This window comes from Myotis yumanensis, unplaced genomic scaffold, assembly GCF_028538775.1.
Source record: "Myotis yumanensis isolate MYYU_CA2020_CCGP unplaced genomic scaffold, mMyoYum1.0.hap1 SCAF_12, whole genome shotgun sequence".
NCBI classification, from domain to species: domain Eukaryota; kingdom Metazoa; phylum Chordata; class Mammalia; order Chiroptera; family Vespertilionidae; genus Myotis; species Myotis yumanensis.
This window is the reverse complement of record NW_027223763.1, coordinates 2,921,257-2,945,540: the sequence shown is the minus strand read 5'-3', so window position 1 is coordinate 2,945,540 and position 24,284 is coordinate 2,921,257. Positions and strand designations below refer to the sequence as shown.

The following is a 24,284-nucleotide window of genomic DNA, read 5'->3' as shown; positions in this document are numbered from 1 at the left end:
CTTAGAACTTGTTGAAAACCAAAGCTAGTATCTCTTCCTATCAGGAAATATTTTACAGATGGAAAAAGAGGCATTAAGCCTTCTTAAACTAGATCAAACCCTATCAAAGTCAACTACTTTATCAATATTTTTTATATCTAATATAGTTTCAAACAAAATATTTGCTATACTTGAAAATGTATTTCTTACACAGATTGTTTCTAGAATATTTAAAAACAAGATGTGTGTAGTTATGTCAATTTGATGACAAAAGAATTGGAAACTATGAAATCCTGTATTTAGCAACTTTGATAAGATTATCAAAAGAGATCACTTCCTTTGCAGGATACTCATAAGAACTACAGGAAAACACTAAGGATATTTGTGTAGTGACAATACTTACCTAACCAATAGTTTTTGTAGTTGGAAGTGTCATACATGTGTGGAGGCAGGATGATCAATTTACCCTTCTCAAGGACAGTAGTAGTATAAATGTCTGTATTTTCTAAAAGCCCCAACTCAATGACTTTAAAAAGGCAAGTCAAAACCTCTTGTAAGTCATAATAATCGTCTCTGTCCACTTTTCCCAAGCCTTTTGCAGTCAGGATAGCCCAACGACGAACCTATAAGCACAACACATTCGTCACTTCATTCAACAAATAATTGTCTCCACACACCAAACATCTACTGAAGATAATAGGGTTCCCTGCAGATTTTAGAAGACACAAAATACTACGTCCTGGGCATGTAGCTCAGCTGATCAGAGTGTCATCAGACAGGCCAAGGTTACGGGCTCAACCCCTGGTCAGGTGCATACAAGAACCAACCAATGAATGTACAAATTAGTGGGACAGCAAATAGATATTCATTCCTTCCTCCCTCCCTCCCTCCCTCCCTCCCTCCCTCCCTTTCCTTCTCCCTTCCCTCTCTCTCAAATCAATTTTTAAAAAGACAAAGACAAAAATATCTATTTTTTTAAAAAGACAAAAGAGTCCTGGCTGGTTTGGCTCAGTGGACAGAGTGTCTGTCACCTGCAGACTAAAGGATCCCGGGTTCAATTCTAGACAAGGGCACATGCCCTGCCATGGGCTTGATCCCCAGTGGGGGCGTGCAGGGGGCAGCCAATCAAAGATTCTCTCTCATCTTTGATGTTTCTATCTCTCTCTCCCTTCCTCTTTGAAATCATTAAAAATATATTTTTAAAAATGTTTTTAAACACAAGAGCCATAGCCAGTTGCTCAGTGGCTAGAGCACCAGCCCACGAACCGAAGGGTCAAGGGCACATACCTGGGTTGCAGGCTCAACCCCGGCCCCAGTTTGGGCGAGTGTGGGAGGCAACCAATCGATGTTACTCTCTCACATTGAAGATTCTCTATGTCTCTCCCACTCCCTTCTACTCTCTAAAAAAATCATGGAGCCCTAGCTGGTTTGGCTCAGCAGATAGAGCATCAGCCTGTGTACTGAAGGGTCCCGGGTTTGATTCCAGTCAAGGGCACATCCCCAATAGGGAGTGTGCAGGAGGCAGCCGATCAATGGTTCTCTCTCATCATTGATGTTTCTATCTCTCTCTCTCCCCCCTTTCTTCTCTGAAATCAATTTTTTTTTTATTAAAAAATAAAATCCTATATAATAAAAGGCTAATATACAAATTGTCCCCTCAACTGGGAGTTCGACCGGGAGTTCGACCAGGGACAGGGCTGGCCAGCCAATCACCCGTAGCCCCTCCCCCGGCCGGCCCAGACAGATCAGCCAATTAGGGCAGGCCAGCTGGACCCCACCCGTGCATAAATTAATGCACCAGGCCTCTAGTAAAGATAAAAACTTAAAAAAAAATCAATGGAAAAAATATCCTTGGGTGAGAATTAACAACAAAAATAGTTATTTTAGGTGTGGGGATGGTATTGTTTTGTTTTTTTCCCAATGTCAGTGTAGGGAGATGCTATGCTTGCCTCCTCCCACCACCACATCAAAATTACAGCTAAATTATAAAACTACCATCCTTAAGAACCACCTGAAAACTAGCTGGACATAACCCTGCAACCAAGTCCTTATCGTTTAGAGACATGTTCTGACGCATTTTATGGATGAAATGCTCTGGTGTCTCAGGTTTGCTCCAATGAATCCAAAAGGGGAGCATACTATCGACCATATATTGATAATTGATGCTCAGTGATGAATATACAGGGGTTCACTATACCACCCTACTTTTGTATTTTTGCAATTTTCCATAACAGAACATTTTAAAAAGGGAAGAAAAGTGAAAAGAGGAACCTCAAGAGAAAAACCTCTGCAACAAGCTCCATGGAGGGTCGACACCCTGGCGCTCTCGGCTGCGGTTCCTGCCGCAGTTTGTTCTGATTCCTGGTCCTCATTCCTAGCTCTGAGGAACTGACTTCCCATCCCTGGCCCTCCCCACACCCGCACCTACGAGTAAAATAACTTTTCTATCACTGTAACTGGCATTGCCATGTGTTTGGAGTGGGGCCGGCAGACAAGGAGAGCAGGAGAGAGCAGTGCTGCTCTGGCTCAGGTCCTGCCCTGGAAGAGGTAACATTACTCTCTTCTTTGTCTTCTGAGCTGAAGCAGCACCTGTCAGAGGTATTCTGACAAACATTTTAAACAAAATACACATGGAAGCCTCTCATACAGCTATCTACACGTGCAAAAATATCGTATGTCCTTCCATCGTCTAACACTCATACTCACCATTTCGTTGGGATGGACCAAAAACAAATAGATTCCGGGCTGTTTCTCAAAAACCTGAAAGGAGCAATTGGCTTGTTCCATCCGACAAAGTGCTTCGACACATAACTCATCTAAATAGAAAAATAAGGCAGTGCACATAAGATGTACATTTTATCAACTTACCGAGAGTACTTAAATCTGGCCCCTTCACTTGTTTTGTAAGTAAATGAAAACCTGTCCCTTGTAAATGGAGGAACACTATGTACCTATCTGAAATAATAACTGATCCCAGTACGGTTCCTATGAATTATTCTGACTTTACTAGTATATACTTTTTTTTTTATTTTTTACTCCTGGCAAATTATCTCCATTGGGTATCCTCTTAGAAGTATGGTTACAGGTCCAATTCCGATAGCATTTTACATTTTGACTCATGTGGACTTTATCTGGTACTGGAACGATAAGGAAAGTCAGCTTCCCTTCCTCTCACCCCCATTGGCTATTTTGTCCTGCTCTCATTTATCAAAACATCCATTTTCTCCACTGGTTTGAAATGCTACCATCATCAAACACTAAATTCCTCAAATACACCTGGTTGATATCTGGACACTACACTGCTCCACTATGTGAGCACTGTTCTAACCCCTGTTACTTCAAGGAAATGTCTTCATTACTCTTTCAAAATAGACTCATACACTCACTCTATCAGATGAAGCAATTTCAGTTTGTTAAGCTTCAAAGAATATTGGCAGTGGCAGGCTTGGGGAGGAGGGATAATGGCTTGAAAAGCATGAGGGGAGCTCCTGGGGCACTGACATCATTTCTTTAGCTGAGTGGTGGCCACAAAAGCTGTGTTTAGTTGTGAAAAAATATCAAGCTTACATATTTTCCTGGATGTAGTATTCTTCGATAAATATTCTAAAAATGACTTGTTGGAATTTATAGATTTTTAAATCTATTTTAATGTATTTAGATTTAACCAAATCTTTAGATCAACTTTCCCTTACTGACGTTAAGTTAAAAAACATCACAAGAAAGCAATGAGAAAGATCCATAATGTGCGTTATTCTATAGAGCCACTCCAGTCTCAACAAGTCACTTAAGGAGGAAAAGAGCCACACCAACGAAAAGGTGTGTGGGCATGTGTGCATGAATATGCTCTTTTGGATTACAAGAGATCTAAGAAAGGAGAACCAAATGTAATGTATGAATCCCTGACTGGACTCTATTTAAACAAACCAGCCAAAAACCATTATTTTGTGACTGCTGGAAAAATGTAAATATGGAGTAGATATTAAATGTGTTATTTTGTTAGATATGATAAAGCAGGAAAATGTCTTTTACTTTTAATAGATTCATATTAAGAAATGCAAACATAGAGAGGAAACCAAGATGGTGGCATAGGTAAACACCAGAAATTGCTGTAAAAAATCAATAAAATATATTAAAAAAAAAAAATACAACTAAAAGACAAAATGGACATCATCCAGAACCACAGGAAGGCTGGCTGAGTGGAAATTCTACAACTAGAAGGAAAGAGAAAAGCATACCGAGACTCAGAGGAGGTGCGGTGTGGAAGTAAAGTGCAGAGGTACGGAGGCGCACGCGGAAAAGGCTGGAGGCTGAGGACACGGTTGTCTTTTTCAATCGGAAGGGAGTCTCAAGCTCCTGACTGCTCTGAACTCCAGTTCTGGGCGAATCTCTGGGGACCCAGACTCACATGGGAGAGGCTAGGCTGTCTGGCATGGGTCAGACCTCAAGGGTGACTTTCTCTCAGAGGTGCTTGCAGCGATTACGGGACACTGAGAAGCGGGGCCTCTTAGGGCAGGACTGAGGAGCAGCCATAGCTGCTTGCTCCGCCCTGTTGATCCCCTAGGACCCTGCCCAAACTGTGTGCTGGCTTTTCCATATGAAAGGCCTGGCCCTTTGCAATCTGAAAATTACCTAACCAACTGCAGCTGGCCCAAGGCCCCACAGCAGCTTGCATTCCTTCAGCAGCAGCTTGAGCTCCTGCTGGGTAGCCTCAGGCAGAGGCTAAATTAGCACCTCCTTAGCGATCCAAGAGCCAGTGTACCCAGTGGTCAGAGTGTGACCATCCAGATTACAACTCCTCGGATCCATAAGGGACACACTCAGGGGGGCAGATTCAGTGAGCACCAAAGCCCCACTGAAGCAAGTCTGTCTCCAGCCCAGAAGTTCTCCCACTGCAGACACAGCTGATTCTCACAGCCAATTGGCCTGGAGGTCAATTCCTCCCAGTGATACCTACCAACAATCAAGGCTTAACTACAACAAGACTGTGCACACAGCCCACAAGGGGGTGCACCAAGAGTGTCCACCTCAGGTAATTGGGGAGGCTGAGCCACTGGGCCCTATAGGACACCTAGCACAGAAAGCCACTCTATCAACACAGGGAAGCATAAAAAATGCGGAGACAAAGAAACAGGTCACAAATGACAGAAATGGAAGAAAGCAAACTACTGGATATAGAGTTCAAAACCACACTTTTAAGGTTTTTCAAGAATTTTCCAGAAACTGCCGATAAACTTAGTGAGATACTCAAGAAATCTAGTGAGAATGCCGATAAATTTAATGAGATCCTCAATAAGTCTAGTGAGACCCTCGAGGTTGTGAAAAAGGACCAACTAGAAATTAAGCATACACTGACTGAACTAAAAATATTATACAGACTTCCAACAGCAGACTAGAGGATCGAAAGAATCAAGTCAAAGATCTGAAATACGAAGAAGCAAAAAACACCCAACCGGAAAAGCAAAATGAAAAAAGAATCCAAAAATACGAAGACAGTGTAAGGAGCCTCTGGGACAACTTCAAGCGTACCAACATCCAAATTATAGGGGTGCCAGAAGGAGAGAGAGAGCAAGATATTGAAAACCTATTTGAAGAAATAATGACAGAAAACTTCCCCTACCTGGTGAAAGAAATAGACTTACAAGTCCAGGAAGCGCAGAGAACCCCAAACAAAAGGAACCCAAAGAGGACCACACCAAGACACATCATAATTAAAATGCCAAGAGCAAAAGACAAAGACTCTTAAAAGCAAGAGAAAGACAGTCCAAGGGAGAACCCATAAGACTGTCAGCTGATTTCTCAACAGAAACTTTGCAGGCCAGAAGGGAGTGGTAAGAAATATTCAAAGTGATGAATACCAAGAACCTACAACCAAGATTACTTTATTCAGCAAAGCTATCATTCAGAATTGAAGGTCAGATAAAGAGCTTCACAGATAAGGAAAAGCTAAAGGAGTTCACCACCACCAAACCAGTATTATATGAAATGCTGAAAGGTATCCTTTAAGAAGAGGAAGAAGAAGAAAAAGGTTCAGACACAAATTATGAACAACAAATATACATCTATTTTCAAGTGAATCTAAAAATCAAGTGAATAAATAATCTGATGAACAGAATAAACTGGTGATTATAATAGAATCAGGGGCATAGAAAGGGAGTGGACTGACTATTCTCGGAGGGGGGGAAGGGGTGTGGAGGATGCGGGAAGAGACTGGACAAAAATCGTACACCTATGGATGAGGACAGTGGGGGGGGCAGGGGAGTTAGGGCAGAGGGTGGGGTGGGAACCGGGTGGAGGGGAGCTATGGGGGGGAAAAGAGGAATAACTGTAATAATCTGAACAATAAAGATTTAATTAAAAAAAAGAAAAAGAAATATACTGATGCCTGAAAAAAAAAATGCAAACATAAACGACCAAAATCTAGGCAACCAAACAATTGGTATTTAATGTTAAAAAATAATATTACTGAAAATAACATTAGTGATTACTGAAAATTACTGCAGCCAGTGGTTCCCAGACAGATTCTGCCTTTCCACAGCCCTGCCCCCAACTTCTAAGAGGCATCTGGGTACTTTCTGGAGATATTTTTGGTTTTCACAACTGGGGCGGGGGAGAGTGGGGTACTACAGCATCTAGCAGACAGAGGCCAGAGATGCTGGTACTCATCCTACAGTGCACAGGACAGCCCCACAACGAAGAATAATCCAGCCTAAAATGTCAATAGTGCTGGCCAGCTGGCATGGCTCAGTGGTTGTCACAGCTCAATTCCTGGTCAGAGCACATGCCAGAGTTGCAGGCTCCATCCCCAGTGTGGAGAGTGCAGAAGGCAGCTGATCAATGATTCTTTCTCATCCTTGCTGTTTCTGTCTCTCCCTCTCCCATCCTCTCTGAAATCAATAAAAATGTATTTTAAAAAAAAAGTCAATCCTGCCAAGGTTGAGAAAAACATAAGAAAAAAATGAACTGAATGAAGAGATGAATAAAACATATAATAAAGCAAATACAGCAAGATGTTCACTACCGTGGAATCTATGTGGTGTATACATGGTGTTTACTACATAATTTACTTTATGTTTGGAAACTTTGATGACAAAATGTTGGGAAAAATATTAAATATCCTAACTATATGTTTAACAAACAGATTTTCATATAAATAAGCCTAGATTCTTATAATCCTTGAAATAATAAAACTGATACAACCTGTAGAACATCCAAGATACTCACTAACATGCTCATGTAAAAGCAGATAAGGGTATTTCAGGATTTCGAGAAGAGGAACTCGAAGCTTATTCTCAAAGTCTTGGCCAGTGAAGTCAAACGGTTGTTCCTCTCCATCGTTTTCTATGATATATAATTCATCATCTTTCATTTCTGGTTTCATAGATTTTTCAAAGTGATTTATGAGACGTAAGGTTTCTAATTCCCATAAAACCTACAGGAAAAGAAGAATGGGCAGTGTGCTTTATATCTTGTTATATCAACAAAATATACTGGATGTCATGATCTTTCTGAAAGCCTTTTCCTAAGCATAAAGATGCAGAATTTTAAAGTAGACATCACAGCCTTTGCCGGTTTGGCTCAGTGGATAGGGCATCGGGCCTGCAGACTGAAGGGTCCCAGGTTCGATTCCAGCCAAAGGCACATACCAGGGTTGCAGGCTCAATCCCCAGCAGGGGGTGTGCAGGAGGCAGATGAGCAATGATTCTCTCTCATCACTGATGTTTCTCTCTCTCTCTCCTTCTCCCATCCTCTCTGAAATCAATAAAGAAATATGTAAAGATAAAAGAAAGGAAGCCAAATCTGTGTTTGGTATTTAATGTTAAAAAATAAAGTAGACATCACATATTAGATTTATTTGAAGAAAAAGTCACTACGGCCACATTTATGATACATGAATGAGCACAGTAAACCCTCAATTTTGCGGACCTCGATTTAAGATTTAACAGGTAAAATTTCCAGTCCATATGTCATATGTGAAAATTAACACACTGTTAATTTTAAAATGCTTCTAACCATCATTTGCTTACAAATATTATTTTTTGTTATTACTTCAGTCATTTTTAAAAATATTTTTTTATTGATTTCAGAGAGAAAGGAAGACAGAAACATCAATGATGAGAGAGATCACTGATCAGCTGCCTCGGCATGCCCCACACTGGGGATCAAGCCCGCAACCCGGGCACATGCCCTGACCAGGAATCGAACCTCTTCCTCTATATACGTCACCTCTATGGTCTGCGTTTTATTTTTTAAAATATGTTTTTGTTGATTATTTTAGAAAGAGAGGGAGAGAGAGAAACATCAATTGCCCCCTACTGGGGCTTGAGCCTACTATCTGGGCATATGCCCTGACCAGGAATTGAACCTGTGCCCCTGAGTGCATGAGACAACACTCAACCAACTGAGCCACACAGGCCAGGGCAGTGTTCTATTTTTCATCACATAAATGTAATAAACCAAATATTCAAAGCTACATTTTTAAATATGTGTTACTTTGGCTTACTATGACTAGAAAATGTGCTTGTGCTCAGAGGTTTATACCATTTACCCATTTAAAAATGAAGAGAAAAAAATCAATAAAAACATAGCCCAAGCCATTCAGACACATGAATTTATAACACTGTCAAATATACTGATAAACTGACATGAACCAACCCCCTCCCCATACATCACTTCATTTCATAAAATTGTTTTATATCATAACTTGAGGTCCTGGCCGATTTGGCTCAGTGGATAGAGCATCGGCCTGTGGACTGAAGGGTCCCGGGTTTGATTCTGGTCAAGGGCACATGCCTGGGTTGCAGGCTTAATCCCCAGTAGGGGGTGTGCAAAAGGCAGCCAATCAATGATTCTTATTGTTGATATTTCTATCTCTCTCTCCCTCTTCCTTCCTCTCTGAAATCAATCAAAATATGTTTAAAAAACAAACAAACAAAAAACCTAGAGGCCTGGTGCACAAAATTCAGGTACTTTGGGGGTGGGGTGGAGGTAAAGGGCCCCTTAGCCCAGCCTGCACCCTCTCGCAGTACGGGAGCCTTCAGGGGATGTCTGATTGACGGCTTAGTCCCACTACCCCAAGGGGAACGGAACTAAGCCATAAGTTGGACATCCTTAGTGCTGCCACAGAGGCAGGAGAGGCTCCTGCCACCGTCTCTGCACTTGCCAGCCATGAGCCTGGCTTCTGGCTGAGTGGCGCTCCCTCTGTGGAAGTGCACTGCCCACCAGGGGGCAGCTCCTGCATTGAGCATCTGCCCCCTGGTGGGCAGTGCACATCATAGCAACCGGTCGTTCTGCCATTCGGTCAATTTGCATATTAGCCTTTTATTATATGGGATGACTCAAAGTGAGAGGTCATACAATTCTGTTTTAGGTTTTAATTCAATTCCACCAGTTAATGGCCACTGATTCAGCACCTACTATATAGCAGGGAATGAGTTAGGTACTAGAGGTATGTATCAGCCTTTAAAGTTTAAATTATCAGTTCCCTGAATGCTTCTAAAGAGTTCAAATTTATTCTCTTCCTAGTTATCAAGCTCCGAAAAACATTCCCCTGTAATGTAAATTACCTCATGCAACAATGGCAGTTTGTCCCTTGCTTTGTGGTACTCGGTCACACACTCTAAGCAGTAGCAGAGGTCTTCATTTGCTGTCTGGAATTCACTGGACTGGGTCCTGGATGCATAGTGCTGTAGGAACTCAATGGCGGAAACGCCACCTGGCGTACACCAGCAACATGTGCTCATTATGTACCTGGATCTAGGAAACAAAACAAAGACTAAAGATAAACAAAACAACATTTTAGGCCTATTCTGTGTGAAGAATGGGTACATTTCCTCAAATGACCATCACCCTCAACTGAGAACGTACCTCAACCACATTGAGAACCACCTGCTGGCCAGCTGTCAATAATGGACTAACTCAAATCTGAGCCCACTCCTCAAAACTTTCTTTGACACATGAAAAATATAATAAAATGAAAGCAACTTTGTTAGTTGTAAACATCATAAGGCAATACAGTTGTGCTATAGAAAAGGCTCAAAACTATGTCATCTACATATATAAGATTAATATGCTAAGTGTCTGACAGTCTAGGTCCGTGGTCGGCAAACTGCGGCTCACGAGCCACATGCAGCTCTTTGGCCCCTTGAGTGTGGCTCATCCTAAGCCTTAGGAGTACCTTAATTAAGTTAATAACAATGTACCTACCTATATAGTTTAAGTTTAAAAAATTTGGCTCTCAAAAGAAATTTCAATCGTTGTACTGCTGATATTTGGCTCTGTTGACTAATGAGTTTGCCCACCTCTGGTCTAGGTAATGATGTCACATAGCAACACCCAACTTCCTCTCCCTAGCAACTAGCCTCCTTGCAGTTTCTTCAGCCCAGGAACATGACTTGCTTTATAGCCAGGTGCAAACATTTCACACTTTAACCAAATGTCTGTGAAGTGTTTTCCTGTGCCTCATCTCATTTGATCCTCACAGAAGTCCTGGAGTAGGTAGATAGGAAACTCGGTGGAGTCCTATTTTCTTTTCATTAGCCAGAAAACAGACATTTAGAAAGCTCAGAAACTTGACCCAACTAAAAAGAAATGGTGGACCTTGAAAATGACTTCAGGTTTTCTCGCTGAGCAGAATATAGTCAAACACTGCTGCAGTTCAGTATTTTACCCTTTGTTCTCCCTGTGTAATCTACAATAATAATCTGCTTCATGTTGATATTTACTGCTGTGTTGCTAACAATTATCTGAAAGAGAAGTTGGTGCACTTCCTTGGGCTAGAAAAAGTTTAGCTAAATCAGAAAGCAGTTCTAATTAACCGTTTGAGTCCCAGGGGGTATTGAAAAAACACTGTCGAAGAATCCCAAACAGCGCAACCGCGCTTTCTCTAAATGAGTACGAAAAGACCCAAACAGCGTGATAGCGCTTGTTTTATTTTATGTCGAGAAATACCAAGCAGCGCGACAGCGCTTTGTTTCTTTTACATCGATGAATCCCAATCGGAGCAAGAGCTCTTCTTGCATGTGTTAGGTAATGTGATTCTCGTCTTTTTCTCATCGCTCCGTCACATTTATTGCAGTTTGCAAAGTGATCGGACGTATTCTTCCGTAAGTGTTTTTCATTGTTAATAATTGTGTATTTCAAAATGATTAGACGAAGCAACGCAAAAGGTAAGTATCAAATTAATCTAGATTTACTTTAAAAGGAGCTGTGTGATGTACTTGCGTCAGTAAATCTGAGCGCGCTACTTCGACAATTGGTAACGCACCGTCAGCTGTCCACAATGTTCAAAATGTGCTGGGTTTTCTCAACATAAAATCTCAGCAGCGCGACTCAAACGGTTAAGCAAGTTTATTCTGTATCTGTAAGAGACTAATCGACTCGCACATGCACAATACGTATAAAGCTCTCGCTGGTGCCAATGGCATGTGTGTGTTTCGATCTGTCATTGTTGATCATGGATTTGGTTGACACTTCTATTATAAAGGGCAAATAGCGATATTAAAATATTTCCTCTTGCCGAAACCGGTTTGGCTCAGAGGATAGAGCATCGGCCTGCGGACTGAAAGGTCCCAGGTTCAATTCCGGTCAAGGGCATGTACCTGGGTTGCGGGCACATCCCGAGTAGGAGATGTGCAGGAGGCAGCTGACAGATGTTTCTCTCTCATCGATGTGTCTAACTCTCTCTTTCCCTTCCTCTCTGTAAAAAATCAATAAAATATATTTTTTAAAAAAAGAAAAAAATATTTCTTCTAATTAATTTCTGTTCAATGTGCATGAATTCGTGCACCGGGCCACTAGTATTGAAGGAAAATATTCAGACAGAGAACTCTCCATGTTTCCAAAGCATGGATTTTGCATGTTCTCCTGAAGTACTGAGGCAGAGTCAAAAGCTCAAGAAACCTTTACACTCCCAAAAGCCACATTCAAGAAATCCCTGGAAACATGAAAATCCGTAAGTACTAACCCATACCAACCACTCCCACAGAGAAGGGTTTTCTCTTGTTTACAAAGTACGGATGCACATGAATTTGCCCACACGTGGTATTTTGTGGAAGAGCCACTCTACAGGGGCCAAAGAGCCGCATGTGGCTTGCAAGCTACGTTTTGCAGTCCACGGGGTTAGGTCCATCTAGTTTATGAAGTGAACTATACCGTGTGTGGACGTGCACATACAGTGTGATTGAAACTTTGTGGCCCATGTGCAGAAGTCGGTATTTTGTGGAAGAACCACACTCAAGGGGCCAAAGAGCCACATGTGGCTCGCAAGCCACAGTTTGCCGAGCTGCAGTTTGCCGACCACTGACCTAACCATACATTCTCATCAGGGGTGATGTCATTCTCAAAGAGATAAAATTTGGTCAGTCCTATTCTTTTTATATATAAAGCACACATATACATACCGTGCACAGATATATACTACATTGCTAGTATTAAAATTCATGGGAAATACACAGAAATGTCTCAACTGTTTCCTTTCAGGAAGGGAGAGAAGGGACAAAAAAAGGTTAAGAAAAATGAATTGAATACTTGGGTAAAGAAACTTGGCAGTTTTGAATGCATATTACCCTAAAAATCAAATGACATCTTTTTGTTGTGATTAATCCTCAGCCGAGGATATTTTTTTCCATTGGTTTTTAGAGTATAAGGGAAGGAGAGAGGGAGGGAGGGAAAGAGGGAAAGGGGGAGAAAGGTAGAGACAGAGAGAACCATGGATGTGATGCTCCAACTACTGGGAAAAACCAGCCAGAGCCAGATGACATCTTAACAGAAATTATATCTTACTGCTGAGGCTTTTGTGGCATAATGCAAGTCCTTAAAATATCCTATATAATAAAAAGCTAATATGCTAAATGTCTGGTCGCCCATTGAACCAATCAAAGCATAATATGCTAATGATATGCTAAGGCCACTCAACTGCTTGCTGTGACATGCACTGACCACCAGGGGGCAGACCGTTGACCAGTTGCTCCAATTGGCAGGTTAGCTTGCTGTTGGGGTCCAGCCGATTGGGACTGAGCCAGACGGGCCGTACACACCTTGGAGCCCGGGAGCCCTTCTGCAGTCCCTCCCTGACTGGCCAACCTCCCACGTCTCTTCCCAGCCCTGATTGTGCACCTGTGGGGTCCCTCTGCCTGGCCTGTTCCCTCTCGCAATCTAGGACCCCTTGAGGGATGTCAGAGAGCCGGTTTCGGCCCAATCTTGCAGGCCAGACTGAGGGACCCCACTGGTACACGAACTCGTGCACTGGGCCTCTAAAAAAAGATATATATATATATCGATATAGGTATATATTTATCTCAGAGAGGAAGGGAGAGGGAGAAACATCAATGATGAGAATCATTGATTGGCTGCCTCCTGCACACTCCCTACTGGGGATCGAGCCTGAAACCCCAGGCATGTGCCTTGACGGGGAACCAAACCATGGTTCATAGGTCTACCCTCAACCACTGAACCACACCAGCTGGGAGCCAGTTCTTGAAAATAAATTCATATTTTAGAAAAATTCCTTACTTCCTTCTTGTATTCATGATTAAAGACTTATACATAAATATGTACTTATAATCAAATATATGTATTTGTCTTGGGAATTTTCTGAATTCATTAAGTATTAATTGTGTACTTTCTTCATGCTCCCAAAAATAATTCAGGGCAGCTTTTAATATTTAAGTACTACAAATAAAAAGGACATTTAAAAAGGAGATTTAAAAAGAGATAGCAATCCAAACTTATTTAAAATAAATTTAATGCCGAAACCAGTTTGGCTCAGTGGACAGAGCGTCAGCCTGCGGACTGAAAGGTCCCTGGTTCGATTCCGGTCAAGGGCATGTACCTGGGTTGCGGGCACATCCCCAGTAGGAGATGTGCAGGAGACAGCTGATCGATGTTTCTAACTCTCTATCTCTCTCCCTTCCTCTCTGTAAAAAATCAATAAAATATATTTAAAATAAATAAAATAAAATAAATTTAATTTCACTAAGTCCTAAATTAGGAGCTTCCTGAAAAACTGAGCAAAAAGATAACATGATGAGGTACACAGTCCTCATTTAAAAACAGAGAAAGCTACTAACTCAGCTGGAGAGCCCCGCCTTTCCTTAGAAAGGCGATTCTAATCCCATTCCATTTCATTAGTGCCTACACCTTACCAAGGGGGCTGCAAACTAGGGACACCAAGTACCACTGAATAGTATTAGTTTCTGCGGAATTTAAAATCATTTCATTCAAAGCAGAGTTTCTTGAATCTAAAAGGCCATCACAATGCCAGGAAGTTGAAAATCCACAGAAGCTGTTTTTCTGGTGATCTAATTCAACATGCAGAGTGAATGCTGATTTAAGAATAGAAAGTGAAGCCGAAACCGGTTTGGCTCAGTAGATAGAGCGTCGGCCTGCGGACTCAAGGGTCCCAGGTTCGATTCCGGTCAAGGGCATGTACCTGGGTTGCGGGCACATCCCCAGTGGGAGATGTGCAGGAGGCAGCTGATCGATGTTTCTCTCTCATCGATGTTTCTAACTCTCTATCCCTCTCCCTTCCTCTCTGTAAAAAATCAATAAAATATATTTAAAAAAAAAAAAAAAAAGAATAGAAAGTGAAACTTAAGAGGTTTCTCAAACATCAATTATTATGAGCATGACTTGACAGCAAAAACCGAAACTTTGAAAAAATTAAGGGACTGAAGTAAAACAATAACTTTGTCACATGTTAACAGAGCAGTCAGCAAAACGACCCTTCCATTAAGAAATGTACGGCCCTAACTGGTTTGGCTCAGTGGACAGAGTGTCGGCCTGTGGACTGAAGGGTCCCAGGTTTGATTCCGGTCGGGGCATGTGCCTTGGTTGTGGGCACATCCCCAGTGGGGGGTGTGCAGGAGGCAGCTGAACCGATGTTTCTAACTCTCTATCCCACTCTCTTCCTTTCTGTAAAAAATCAATAAAATATATTTTAAAAAAAGAAAATTATGGAGACTGCTCTTTATTTCACTCAGAGTGCCAGGCTACTTCCACACTCAAAAGCAGGATTTTTTTAGAGGCAGAAGGAAGAGGAGATTACGAGGAAGGTTGAGAAGAACTGAAAGGAGAATCGTGTTGTCTTAGCTAAGGAATGCATGGCCAGTATTTTCTTTTGCACATTTAAAAATTTAATCTGCACAAGTAACATTTTATTGTCCACATTCTTTTATAGTTTTAACATGATTCTCCCTTTCAGTTCTTCTCAACCTTCCTCATAATCTCCTCTTCCTTTTGCCTCTGTAAGCATCCGTTTCCAGAGGTTGCCCTCAGGACTCTAACCTCATTTAGTAACCTCCTTCTGGGTGACCTACCTCAAACCACAGCTTCAACTACTACCTATTTTGAAGTTTCCCAAAGACTGAGAATGTATGTAAAACTCATAATGCAATGCTTAACTATAGTCCAGCTACTCAATAAATGCTAGCCTAGCCTAGAAATCCACAAAGATATAGTCAATATCCAACTGCACAGTGATCTCTACTCATCTGACAGGCACCTCAAAGTAAACAGAACAAGAAAAGAACAAAGTCCTTCCCTTAAATACAGTATTTTCTATATTCATGGCATCACTATCCTTTAGTTTCCAAACCAGTAGCCTGGAAATTATCTTGTACTCTCCCTTAGCCCCCATCTCTCTGAGTTCCAGAGTCCACCTTCTTAATTACATCTGTACTCAGTGAGACTGCCACCACCTAACTTGAACACATTCTCATTATTTGTCTGGATTATAGAAGCCTAAATGGGATTCTTCTGTCTCGTTTTGATCCACCACCAATTCTTCCTCCAAATGCTGCCGACGGGCAAGGAAACAGCTGGGCTTTGAAAGCACAGATGACTCCTCCAGAGTAAGTCACTTGAAGTCCTGGGATCAACCTCAAGCTTCTGAGCTCAGCACATAAGGCCCTGCGTGATCTAGCTTCAGCATCATCTCTTGCCATTCCAAACCCTCACTTGCTCTCCCGAAAATGCTTCATGGTGTTGCACGGTGTTGGCGTTCCCTGCCTTTATGGAAGCTCATCCATCTGCCTGGAGCACCCACCCTTCATACTCTTCCCTGGTTCTTAATCCTGAAAGTACATCAAACTCACCAAACAAACTTAAAAAAAAAAAAAAGGGGGGCAGATGATACTGATAAAATTCAGATTAAATTTTTTCAAAGAATTCCATCAGTGATTTTTGATAAAAAGCCAGATTTGAGAACTAACCATGTGCAACCAACCCATCCCTGAGCGTCATCATATCTGGGGCTTGTCTGACCCGTACTCTCCCTTCTGCTTTGTCTTTGATGACCTCCTTCTCCATGATCTCAGGCCTTTGTTTCTATCACTTCACTTCTATGCTGGGCTGAGCTGTTGTTCTCAGCAATTCTGAATCTGCAGGGCAAGGATCTCTTCTGTTTAATCACTTTTCCTTTTGGCACGTATTAGGTGACTGAAAAAATTAATACCTGGGCTAATGGCTTACAGAGATGTGAGCCTCTCAGTCGAGATTCCTGGGTGAGGATTTTCACTCATATATACCCAGACTCTGGTCCCAAAAGAACATTTCTGAAACAAGAAAGAAAAAGTAAAAAACGGTTAAGCAGTTTACAAGATCTTACTTGAGTTTCACATCAATCCTATGAAGTGGATCCAGAAGTCACCGTTTGATGGAAAAGCTCATGCTCACAGATTAGACAACTTGCCTGTGGGCACACAAATACTGTAGAGATGATGCAACTGCGATCCTGCCTCCACGGGGTGGGGCGGGGGACTCATTCCACCGGGACTGGCCCACTCAGAACAGCTGGGCAGTCTGTAAGTTCCCCAAATGAGCAAGCGCAGCCCGCGGGTGTCAGTCACTAACTCATCTCTCACTTTAAATGTCAAACTCTTCCTTCTAACCCAAGGGTTCTGTTCCCTTCGAGCCTCGTGCCTGCTCCCTCTGGGCCGCAGGTGAGGGGGGTGGGCAAAGCTCCTCTGCTGCCAGACTTGGGAACAGGTGGAGCAGGAACCACTAGGAAGAAGCACTCCCCGCCCGGAGAGCCTCCGGGGCAGGAGAAACGCAGGGGGTCGAGAGGACCAAGACTCTCTGCAGCTGGACCCGCCCCCTGACCCCCGGAGGCCCTACGCCACGCCCGGACCGAAAATAGGTGACGATTCCGCTCTGCAGACGCGGGAAAGGGAGGAGAAGGGGGTCTCAGCGCCCGGGACCCCGGGGTGCAGGAGACAGCGGGGGACGACCCACCAGGCACCACCGGGGTGCTCCCGCCAGCAGCGCCGCGACCGACCGAGCCGCCGCGCTCGCGCCGCCCCTCCCCCCGCCCGCCCGGACCCCACGCGCCGCGACGGCTATCCCACCCGGCCCCGCGCACACCAGCCGCGCACGGGCTCACGTGTGCGACCCCGAGCCGCCGCTCTCCTCACCCCGAGGGCCTCACCTCGGCCGCTAGCCCACCTCCATGCCTCCGCTCCACAGGCCGGCGAGGGCGGAAGTATCGGTCGCACACCGCCACCCAACCCACTGACGCCGCGAGCGAAGGTCCGGCCCCTGCGCGCCGCCTGCGGGCTGCAAGCCCCGCCTCCGCCGCCACTTTGTTGTGGTGCGCGGGGGGCGGGGCGTGGGGGAGAGGCGCGCCCAGCTCGGCCGGGGAACCCTTAGACCTGGTGCTGACGTCACTTCCGGGATGCGGGGCAGACCAATCGGGAGCGCCCGCGCAGTGGGGGCGGAGCCAGCCGCCGAGGAGGGCACGTGGCCCTGCCCACGGCTTCCGCTGCCTCGCAGAGAGGATGCGGCCCGACCTCCCCGTGCCCCGTGGACTGGGGCGCCTACCTTTCTGCGTCCCGCTGTCCTCTCCGGTTCCCGACGCCTCAGGTGCTGCAGGAGGGTGTGCTGCGGCCCGCGAAGGGATTTCTCCCCCTTTGTTAGGTTTCCTTTAAAGACCTAATATGCAATCAACAGGTATCTGGAGGAACATATATATATTTTGGATGACAGAAAAAGGATGCATTAAGTCCTGCAAATTCGGGGGAGTCCATATACTTTGTATTTCAGAAAAAGGATACGTTGAAGGACTGCAAAGAAACACAACACAGAGCATCACAGGAAAACCACCACCAGAAAACGTCACGCCTGTTTTTTAACACCTGCGACCGAGCTGGCTGCTGAGGAACCACCACTGGCTTTCACTCTAACGAGGCAGAAAACCCAAATAATTACGAATACTGACCAGCGCTGTGAAGGAAAGGGTCTGCGGTGGGCCCCTCGGGCAGGTTGGGCGACGGTCCTACCAAGGCGAACTTCAACCGAAGACTGAGGAGTGGGCGGCTGAGAACGGGAGAAAAAGGTCCCAGTGAGGGGGCGTGGCTTAGGGAGGACCGTTATGCTAATTTGATGACCGTTATGCTAATCCGATGACCGTTATGCTAATCTGATGGCCGTTATGCTAATCTGATGACCGTTGTGCTACTCTGATGGCCGTTATGCTAATTTGCCCAGCTGGCCCTGGACCTGAGAGCACGAGGCGAAAACCGAAAACCGTTATTCTCCACGTTTCTACTCCGTGAACGAGTTGGGCCGGTATTCCTGCGTTAGAAAACTGTTTCCAGCAATAATGCATTATAAGTTGTACACGCGTCCCCTTGTAGATGGTATGTTGATGTAAGACTTGAAACAAGACAGACCTGGATGGCTGGCGACAATGAACTTTTTAAAAAATATATATTTTATTGATTTTTTACAGAGAGGAAGGGAGAGGGATAGAGAGTTAGAAACACCGATGAGAGAGAAACATCGATCAGCTGCCTCCTGCTGGGGATGTGCCCACAACCAAGGTACATGCCCTTGACCAGAATCGAACCTGGGACCCTTCAGTCCGCAGGCCGACGCCTATCCACTGAGCCAAACCCGTCAGGGCAACGATGACCTTTTTGAAAGACGAGGTGGCAAGGAAAAGGCCGCCGAGTGTCTGTTTCCCAGGCGGCCGTCGTGGAAGCGGATGAGAGGAGGCTGGAGCGCCAGCTGCTGACCGGCGTGGGGAACGGGCCCTGAAAGCTGCCCAGGGCCTTCGCTGGAGACATGCACGTGCAGGAAAACAACCGGAATTTCAGGCTGAAAGTCTTTTCCTATTTAGTGATGTGTTTGTGTTTATAACCCTCTGGCCATGACGTAGGATGTTGGATGTTTCTGAGGAAAGCGCCCACGAAGGCAAGAAGCACCGGCCCCTGAGCCGCCGGCCTCCTGGCTCCACATGCGTGTTGAGCTGTGAGCGACTGTGCGACTTCGCATGGTTCTCACCTGGATGCATTTTCCTGCAAACTGCTTCTCCCGCTCCACGGTTCGTCCTGCGATCGACCCAGGACTTTCAGAGCCCGAAGCCTAAGCAGTTGGAGGACGTGCTTAAAAATACCGCAAGGAAACATCTGAATGCAAAGTTGGGAATGAAATCAATATTTATCTGGAATGAATGGCACCGATTACAATTTTTAAATTAAGAAAACCTCCACAGGTATTTTTAAAATCCAGACCCCCCATCGACAACAACAACACAATACATAAGCTGCAAACACAACGGTATAAAAGTTACGTATTTTGGCTTCATGTACTTGACCTCGACAATAAGGTTGGAGGTCGTTTTTCACAGGAAACAGCGATCATGCTCTTCTCTGGGAAGGTTGGTGACATGGTGTTGAGTTTGTGAAAGCTGCTTTCCGAGGACTGGTTTTGTTTGGCCACGTCATGCACACTTTTAGGGTCGGCAGATGAAGGGCAAAGTCGATCTTTCCCCACCTCTGAGCTGTAAGCTGTCCGCGCACAGACAGCTCCTGGGCTGTGGCTCAGTGGTTAGGACCACGACCCCTGCTTCCCGGCGTGTCCGGATTTCACGTCAAAACCCCAGTCCTTCTCCAGTATGACTGCTCCTCGTCGTCCTTTGGTTATCGACCATTTCTCTCCGAGTTAGAAACGGCTCCCTCCTAACGTGTTGCTGAGACTTTTGTTAGACTTTCTATTGATTTCATCCTCCTCCTCCTCACTTTGGCCTCAGTCCATTCATGTTTGTCCGCTTGCTGTCATTCGCATACAATGACCCCCAATAAAACGCCCGACTTGCCTCCCGCCCCAGGATGCTGCCGCCTCTGTCCAGCGGGAAGCCCACTGCGCCCCACGTGGCCGCCACGCACTGTCACCGCGGAGTGGGGTGTCGGGAGGAGTAACCCCAGGATTTGCTATTTGTTTTACTCGCCTGGTGGCTGTCGGGTGGTATCCCGTGTTCTGCTAAGAACGAGCTGTCGCGAGCATTGCTGTGGCGTCTTTTAATGGATGTGCATCTTCGTTCACTTGGGTACAGAGCAAGAAGCAGAATTTCTGGATCCGAGGAGGCGCGTGCCTCACATCACGAGGACTTGCCGTTTCCCCGAAGGGATTCTGGCACCTTCAGTCCCGTCAGCTGCCATGTCACACTTCCCGCTGAGTCGTCCACGTTCGGGCATTGGGCGTCCCCGTGACTAACGTGCACCGTGTGTGCTTCCTCGACAGCTAAGGACGTGGGACGTCCGGTCGTGTGCTTATTGGGAATCAGTATGTCTTTTATGGGGACTTTTTTTCTAAAAAGACTTACCGGACTCCTGACCTACAGGACTGCAAGATGGTAATCATGTGTGGTTCTAAGCCACTAAATTTGTAGTAATTTACGTCAGCATAGAATTGTAATATAGATTTGTTCACACATCCTAATTCTGGCCCTGGCCGGTGGGTGGCTCTGTTGGAGCATCCTGTGCACCAAAAGGTTATGGGTTCGATTTCTGGTCAGGACACGTACCTTTTGGGTTCGATCCCCAGTCAGGACAGGTAGAGAAGGCAACCAACCAATGTTTCTCTCTCTCCCCTCTCTCTCAAAATCAATAAAAACATATTCTCGGGTGAGGATTAAAAAATTTTTAAATTTTGTTTGCCACTGATATAGACATGGGATTGATTTTTGTATGTTGATCTGGTCTCTAGCAACTTCACTCAACTGCAATAATTCTCAATAGATCATTTGGGTTTCCTACATCCACAATCGCGCCATCTGTGGATAAGGGCAGTTTCAGGTCACTTCCAGTCTGTGTCCGTCTACTTTCATATCTTGCTTGACTGCACTGACGACAATGCTGAGAAGTGTTCCTCAATCTCAGAGTTTCACTTTCAGAAGGAAATCTGCAGGGTTTGCAGCTACTCTTTCTCAGGCTGGGGAAGCTGCTGTTTTTATGGGATGGATTTGGGATTCATCAAATGCAAATAGTTTTTATTCTTTGTTCACACAGTGGGTTATACTGATGGGTTTCCTTTTTTTCCCTTAAAATTTTTTTATACTGAAACAGACGCATAGACACAGAGGCTGGTGGTTGCCAAAGGGGAAGGAGGGAAGGAGGGGGTGGGTGAAAAGGTGGAGGGCTAAAGAAGTACAGATTGGCAGTTACAGATAGTCACAGCGAAGAAATTAAAGCATCAGAGATATAGTCAATAATATTGTAATAACTGTGCATGCTGCCAGGTGGGTCCTGGAAATATGGGGGCAACACTTTGTAAAGTATGACTGTCCAGCCATGATGCTGTACACCTGAAACCAATACAAAATAAAATAAGAAAAAGTTGTTTTTTAAAAAATACATATTTTTATTGATTTCAGAAAGGGAGAGGGAGAGATAGAAACATCAATGAGAGAGAATCATTGATTGGCTGCCTCCTGCACGCCCCCCACTGGGGACCAAACCTGCAACCCAGGCACATGCCCTTGACCAGAATCAAACCCAGGACCCTTCAGTCTGCAGGCTGACGCTCTATCCACTCAGCCAAACCAGCCGGGGCAAGAAGTTTTTGTGTGGGGACAGGGGGACAGGGGCCTGAGATAGTGTTGGGAAGATAAGCGGTGGAAGATTGCGTGCAATCTTTGTAGACATTATGACAAACATTCCCCCAAATTCGGGGGAAACCACGTCAAGGTTCCCAAACAGGGCAGTAATGGGAGCCATGTTGCAAATGTGGGGAGTCCAGATTGGAGAAGGGCTGATGTGTAACCGGCAGGATCTGTGCGGTGGAGGCAGACCGAGTCTAGGGGGTGTTTTCTCAGGGACTGGATGTGGGGGGTACCGGGGAGAAGAGGCAGCAAAGTGCTGCCACAGGCTGAGATGAGAAAGCCTGGAGTCGTGTGGGGACTAAAATGTTGTAACAAGTTGGACTTGACATGTGAGACACCTGAATGTAGACGGCAAGTAGGCAGATGCCTCCGAGACTGCGACTCTGGCTGTAGCCACCCATCTGGGAGCCGTCAGCAGGGACTTGTTGTTTGAAGGCATCAGAGCAGGTGAGGAGGCCCTCAAAGCAGCCCCGAAGGGCAAGAACACCTAGAAGTTGGGAGCACGAATCAGCAAAGGATCAAATTCTCTGATCTAACGTCAGGGGCCAGGCAAGGGGCTCAGGTGAAGGGAATCGGCATGTAGTGGGAGAAACTGTGTGGGGGTAGATTGACCTGTTCGGTGGAGGACAGGGGAATCGATGCCTGATGGCTTTAGTGTTCTCAATGAGTCATGAACAGGGCAGAGGAGGGTGTGGGAGGGAGAATGTTTAAAATAGCTCATATCAGGAAAAGAAAAGCAAGCCTAGCCAGGCTGGTGTGGCCCAGTGGTTGAGCGTCGACCTATGGACCAGGTCACAGTTCCATTCCCGGTCAGAGCACATGCCTGGGTTGCAGGCTCGATCCCCAGTGTGGGGCGTGCAGGAGGCAGCTCATCAATGGTTCTCTCTCATCAGTGATGTTCTTCTCTCTCTCCCTCTTGCTCCCTCTCAGAATCAATAAAATATATATTTAAAAAGAAAAAGAAAAGCAAGCCTACAAGAGACTTAAAGCCAGCTCCTTTGGTAACGTCATGTGTCCATTTGAGGTCTACAGTCATTAAAGTGAACCAGCCAGCTGAGCTGTGTGACTTCCTTCAAGGAATACAGAGCTTTGGGGGCAGGTAGGAGGCAGGTGGAAGGGCTCACCAGGTTTGGGGCCTTGAACAGACAAGTGTCACAGAGGGAGGGTGGAGAGCGGAGGGTGTGCAGGGAGAGGGATTGTAACAATGGACTCTGGCCACTGGCTAGGCGGAGTGGGCAGATGTGTTGTTTGTGGAGGCTGAAGAACTGTGACTGTGGTGTAGATTCCAGGAGATGACCTGGAGGTGGTGCTCAGAACGTGTTGGGTTGCGGTACCTTTGAGAAAACAGGCACCAAACCTCACTGTTCATGGCTGCATCTTAGCTCATTGTGTGTGATCAACATGCCTGCAGGTTCAGCGGGTTAGCCCGGGACCAGCCGCCACTGCCCACGGCTACCTGGTTGCAAGTCTCATGAGGACCCTCAGCGTTTTGGGGGTGGGTGGGGAATGGTTCTGGGAGGGAGACACCCCTTTTTTTAACCTTCTCTCCACTGCAGAGTCCTGGCCTCTGAGTTGCATAACTAAGTCTGTAAATGCAGATCAATAGCTAAAAAGCATGCTTATTGAAAAGTGTCACATGACCAGGAACTGGGACAAGAACTGAAATAATCCCAAGTGGAGACTGTTGGGCAACCACTGGATTTGTTCCTTGGTCTGGCTTCCTGGAGATAGGTTTCTTTTCCTCTTTTATCTCTGTTCACTTCCTGAATCCTCTTCTCTTCCCAAGTCAGACAGTACATGTGGTTCCTCCTCCACCCTTTCACCCTCTAAGTTGGGGTTGTCCATTTCATAGAGATAACAAACAAATCCGTATCTCTAGTGGCTTTTTCTTCTCTCTGTCCATTCTCTTCCCAGCACATCCCAAACCAAAGCCATGGTTCCCTCGCAGCCTCCTCCCTCCTGCACTGGCATCTGACACTGCCAGTGGCCCCTCCCACACCCTGGATTCTTAAAGACAAAAAGGTTGTTGAGCAAAGGTAACATTAGTATGGCCAGAGGCGTGTGGGAGATATAGGGGAGAGCTATAAAAATCACTTTGACCAAGTACACATGTTTATTGGGTCAAATGCATAGCACAGTGAATGTAGACAAGTCACTGCCATCTCCTCTGTGGTTGCTTCCTCAGTCCATTCACCTCTTCTTCGGAGGGCACCCTTTCTCCTGGGTAGCGACCCTCTCTGCCATTCAAGGGCAGCTGTGCTAAATCTCAGCTCCAGAAGCCCCTGCTTCCCCGTGCAGTGAGCGCTCAGAGCCGGGCATTAGGGACAAAACCCAGGACCTAGGAGCCACAGGAGACGCCTTTCTTCCTCGGAATGGGTGTCTGGGCTGCTGGAACACGAGGCTGCAGGAAGGCGCCCGGGGCCAGGGG

At 45.3% G+C, this 24,284-nt stretch overlaps 1 protein-coding gene across 5 annotated transcripts in view; it reads right to left on the bottom strand.

Annotated features, from left to right (window-relative positions):
• Positions 1–17,456, bottom strand: part of SETX (senataxin) — a 58,812-nt gene extending 41,356 nt beyond the window's left edge. For 2 of the 5 annotated variants that reach the window (XM_070430392.1, XM_070430396.1), the window contains exons 1-6: positions 17,402–17,456; positions 16,447–16,529; positions 9,543–9,732; positions 7,201–7,408; positions 2,686–2,795; positions 383–602 (exon numbers count right to left, since the gene is read on the bottom strand). In XM_070430392.1, coding sequence (XP_070286493.1) covers positions 383–602; positions 2,686–2,795; positions 7,201–7,408; positions 9,543–9,732; positions 16,447–16,496 — 778 coding nt within the window. In that variant the 5' untranslated portion in view covers positions 16,497–16,529; positions 17,402–17,456. Of the gene's footprint in view, positions 1–382; positions 603–2,685; positions 2,796–7,200; positions 7,409–9,542; positions 9,733–9,843; positions 9,924–16,429; positions 16,530–17,401 lie in introns of those variants that run through there. The other 3 variants (XM_070430393.1, XM_070430394.1, XM_070430395.1) reach the window with 3 other exon arrangements.
• Between the last annotated feature and the right edge of the window lie 6,828 nt (positions 17,457–24,284).